Source organism: Nicotiana tabacum, chromosome 8 (assembly GCF_000715075.1).
Source record: "Nicotiana tabacum cultivar K326 chromosome 8, ASM71507v2, whole genome shotgun sequence".
Classification (NCBI taxonomy): domain Eukaryota; kingdom Viridiplantae; phylum Streptophyta; class Magnoliopsida; order Solanales; family Solanaceae; genus Nicotiana; species Nicotiana tabacum.
Window position 1 is genome coordinate 123,341,553 of NC_134087.1, and position 4,446 is coordinate 123,345,998.

Here is a 4,446-nt window from a genome sequence, read left to right on the forward strand (position 1 = left end):
ACTATAAAAAATTACTAATATAGAGCTCAAGTACGAATAATTTATTTCCTACAAGGAAAACAGCATCGTATTTTAGCCATTCAAGAACTCCACGTAAAGAATCACTTTCCATAAATATTCACACCGGAGCAGAAAATCCTTAGCCAGATCATCTCTCTATTTATTACGTACTAATATCAACCAATTGGTACTTGCCACATCACACCTGGCACAATCTCATTCGAGAACACCATAACAACTATGGAACTCATTACACTCCAGTTATTATTCAAAGACTCGACAGAGACAGCCCACTTTCTTTTCCAAAGTATTTTTCACAGTTCCTTCCTTTTTTGTGTTTGCTCTTCATTCAATCGATACTTTTTTCCTCTCTCAATAAAGCTCAGATCTTTTTCATGAAACCCATAATGAAAAATTCAAACTCAGAACACAATTCAAATTCCAGTCATCGGAATCTCCAAAAACACAACAGTCACGTATCAATGTCGGACACCGAGTCACAAGTGAGTCAAATTGACTCGTTCCACTCACCTCTTCGGTCCGACTCACCATTACGTTCCGACGACCCTTTCACTGAACCCCACCCCCCTAAATCCCCCTCTAAGGCAATTGTTAAGTACTTCTCCCCGCTCAGATCACCGCATAAACCCTCGTCGGAAAATTTGAGCTTGCCGACGCCGCCGTCAGAACGGAGACCGCCGGTTGTGTATTTTAGTAGGGCGATTAGGGAGGATGCGGCGCCTGGGGTGACGAAAGTGGGCCCGGTCCGGGGTGCTGGTGCTGACGTGGAAGCTGGCGAGGTTGGCGGCGAGCGGCGGTCGAGGGCGGCTGTGGCGTCGATTACAGGACGGTCGCAAAGGGATGTTTTGCTGAACCGGGCGGCTTTAGGGTTTAGGGTTTGTGAGGTTATTTTTTGCTTGATTTCGTTCTCGGTTATGGCAGCTGATAAAACTCAAGGCTGGACTGGTGATTCGTTTGATCGTTACAAAGAGTACAGGTTCGCATTTGCTTTTCCTTGCTTAATAGGAGTATCTGCTTATTATTATCCCTTTATTTATTTTGTTTTTGTTTCAATTGTAAAGATATCATTTTGAAGTGGACTTTAGTGGCTAATACAGCATTGCATATAAAGTTTGGCTAGTTTTATAGATGGTCACTCAATTTTCACTTTATTGCACTAAAGTTAACGGAAATATCTCTAAACTTCACTAAGTATTACGAAAGTCATTATACTAAGTCACTTAAGTTTGCCTAATAATCACAGAAAGTCATTAGGATGAAACAAAAGATAAATTTTATATGATACTTAGACAAAGTTGATTTACTCTTTGTTTACAAAAGAATTATTTAGTAATTTTCTGTGATATTTAGGCAAAGTTGAGAGTTTTTTTATTACAAAAAATACTTTAGTAACTTTTGTGATACTTTGGCAGAGTTGAATAATTTTTTTTGTCACAAAAAATGGTCTTATGATTTTGGTGCAACAAAATAAAAGTTGGGCGACCATCTGTCAAATTTAACACATAGAAACTTGTATCTAGTCTAGTTGTAATTGGAAGATAGTAGCAGGTTTTTTTTCCATTATAGCAGTAGTTTGTGAACTAGCTTGTGTGCAGCTTAGCTGATAGATTTTAGCCGTAGATCACGAGTTTCTGTTGCTTTGAAGTTTTCTTCCATCAGAAGCAAATGAATTCTATTTCGGTTGATCCAAGGGATTCCCAGTTGATTTCTTCTTTCATTTTTTCCCCTGTTTCTATGCAGCATACAGTTATCGGATTCAACTGAACCCAGTACTTTCGACGTGGAGCATAAATTTATATGTAAAAATCACTAAAATTATAATAAATAATATATATGAATCCATAACTTTAAAATATAATTGGTTCAATGCTAGAAACTTTAAATGTTGAACCCATAGAATTAAAATTCTAGATCCGCCTCTGATTTCTACGTTTACTATTTCCCTATGAATTACTTTCCTTATGTAATGTTAAACCTAATTTTTACCACAGGTATTGCGTAGCCGTTAATGTTATTGGATTTGCATATTCTGGATTTCAAGCATTTGATCTAGCATACAGTTTGGCAACTGGGAAACACTTCCTGTCTCACCATATGCGATATCATTTTGATTTCTTGTTGGATCAGGCAAGTAATACCATTTCAGCTGGTGTACTTCCGTAAACATGTGTTTGTAGTTTGAGATGAAGTTGGTAATCTGTAATTGGTTTTGCTCTTAGGTATTCATTAGGCTCTTAAAATGTTGCTAACAGGGGAGGGTGCGGAGTCGTGATATATCATGCTCTACACAGATCCAGCTTCTAAGTGCTTGTGTAGATTTTAGTTTGAAGCTACCAAAAAAGTTTCTGTGGAGTTTGTGCGGAAAAGAACTCCATGTGCCTTATTTAGGAGCTATTAGATTACTTCATTCAGCTCTTAATGCAGAAGAAAATCTTTTCAGTGCCTCCTCTAGGCTTTGGACAACCTCATTCAAAGTTTTTGAATCGCACTGGTTAGGATAGAATCAGAGGTAGGTTTACTAATCTGAACCACTGTCCGTCTGAGGCAAGCCCAACAACCGATAGCCAACAGCATCAATTATAACACATAGCTGTTCATAACTTCCAAAAGATCTTTGGGACCATCCCTTTTGAGCAAGAATTCGGAGCTAAATAACTTGTAGCCAAATTCGGGGCAAGAATTTAATGAACTAGGAAAATATGTGAAATTTGAGATTATCAAAGCACTCTTTGCCCAATAAGTGGTAGGACACTACTAATCCCGACTAACAGTTCACTGTCCTAATATGACATACTTTTAAGTAAGAAGTTTCACTCAAATCTACCAGGTACATCTGATGATGGAGCATAAGGGGTCCTCCTTTTATGCAGCGTACTAAGTACTTCCCAAGTGTATAGTTTCTATGTTGCCAGTTGAAAGCTTCTGGATCAATTTAATTTGTTATGATTGTGCCTGTTACAATCCAAATGTTAGCTTTATTGGTGTTGCTGCTGTTCTATGTATTATATGCTCTGAAGATGTTCTTTATTTCTTGCATGTATCTGTGCAGATATTGGCATATCTTCTTATGTCAGCATCCTCTTCTGCGGCAACGAGGGTAGACGACTGGATATCAAATTGGGGAAAAGATGAGTTTACAGAAATGGCAAGTGCATCAATCGCGCTGTCCTTCCTGGCTTTCATTGTTTTTGCCTTCAGCTCTCTTATATCTGGTTATAGCCTCTGCAACCGTAGTTCATCATGATCCTGAAATCCGTTACCACTATTTATTCATTGCGTAATTTTGAGAAATTGAGCATTAATTTTAATTTCTGGTGGATCAGAAGATGTACAGAAGGAGTTAATAGATTTAGCAGTACAGTTTTTTTTTCCAGTCCTATAATGCAGAGAAATAAAGTACCCAAATGTGGTTAGCGAAATGCATTGTTGAGTATATAAGAATAATAATGTCGAATATCCATATTTTTTTGGATATGGTATATACTAAATCTGATCTGTATCGCATCTCCAGAAGATGGTTTTTGTAAGACTCGTAGCCTAATTAATCACAAGCCAACTTTATACTCAAATCTTTTATTTGCCGAGTAACATCATGCTCCACAAGTTGGTTTATAAAAGCATGTCCTTTCGAATTTGAAAAATTGGCCTAGAAACAGATAAAGATATCTGTCCTTTCGTATGTTACACAAACCTTTCTTGAGGTTTAGATTTATAACACTTGTGTTGTTCATAATTTCAAATTACTTTTTCCGTTATGAGTATTTGTAAAATGATCGACTAGCAAATTTTACGTAAGTCTATGCTTCTTATATTTTCACATTGATTTAACCAAAACTTACAAGGAAACAAAAATGGTTTATAACTAGAGGGGCATTTGTATGGGTGAAATTCAAAAATAGTCAGATTTACAAGTGATCATTCAAAAATAGTCACATTTAAAAAGTAATTAAAATTTAGCCACTGTTCATGTAAAGATAAATCTGAACGAAAGCACAGTTTAAAATTCGGAAAATACTCCAGCATAATATACTGGAGTTCCAGTATAATAAACCGGTCCAGCATAATATACTGGAGTTTGGAGCACCGGTGCTCTAGTCTCCAGTATATTATACTGGAGCCAACAAAGTATAGCGGTCCAGCATAATATGCTGGAAGTTCATACACAGGTGCACCAAACTCCAGTATATTATGCTGGACCGGTCTCTGTTGTAGCAAAATAGTAGTTATTTTTCATTGACTTAGTAAACGCTGACTATTTTTGAATGACCAGTCCGAAAATTGGCTAGACCGTGCTATTTAGCCCATTTGCACCTATATCCAGTCTTTGGGCCACCTTTTAACATGTACTCGCTTTGCACAAAAAATTGCAAGTGTACCCACTTTTCGGGTAACTTTAGACATACGGGCCTGAAGTAGCAAAAATTT

The 4,446-nt window shown here is 37.2% G+C and overlaps 1 protein-coding gene across 1 annotated transcript; it reads left to right on the forward strand.

The window, feature by feature from the left end:
• Nucleotides 1-213: 213 nt before the first annotated feature.
• Nucleotides 214-3,590, forward strand: LOC107807026 (CASP-like protein 4A3). Its single transcript, XM_016631305.2, has 3 exons — nt 214-997; nt 2,013-2,148; nt 3,071-3,590. The coding sequence occupies exons 1-3, from the start codon at nt 396-398 to the stop codon at nt 3,263-3,265; spliced, it is 933 nt and encodes a 310-aa protein (XP_016486791.1). The 5' UTR covers nt 214-395; the 3' UTR covers nt 3,266-3,590.
• The last annotated feature ends 856 nt before the right edge of the window (nt 3,591-4,446 follow it).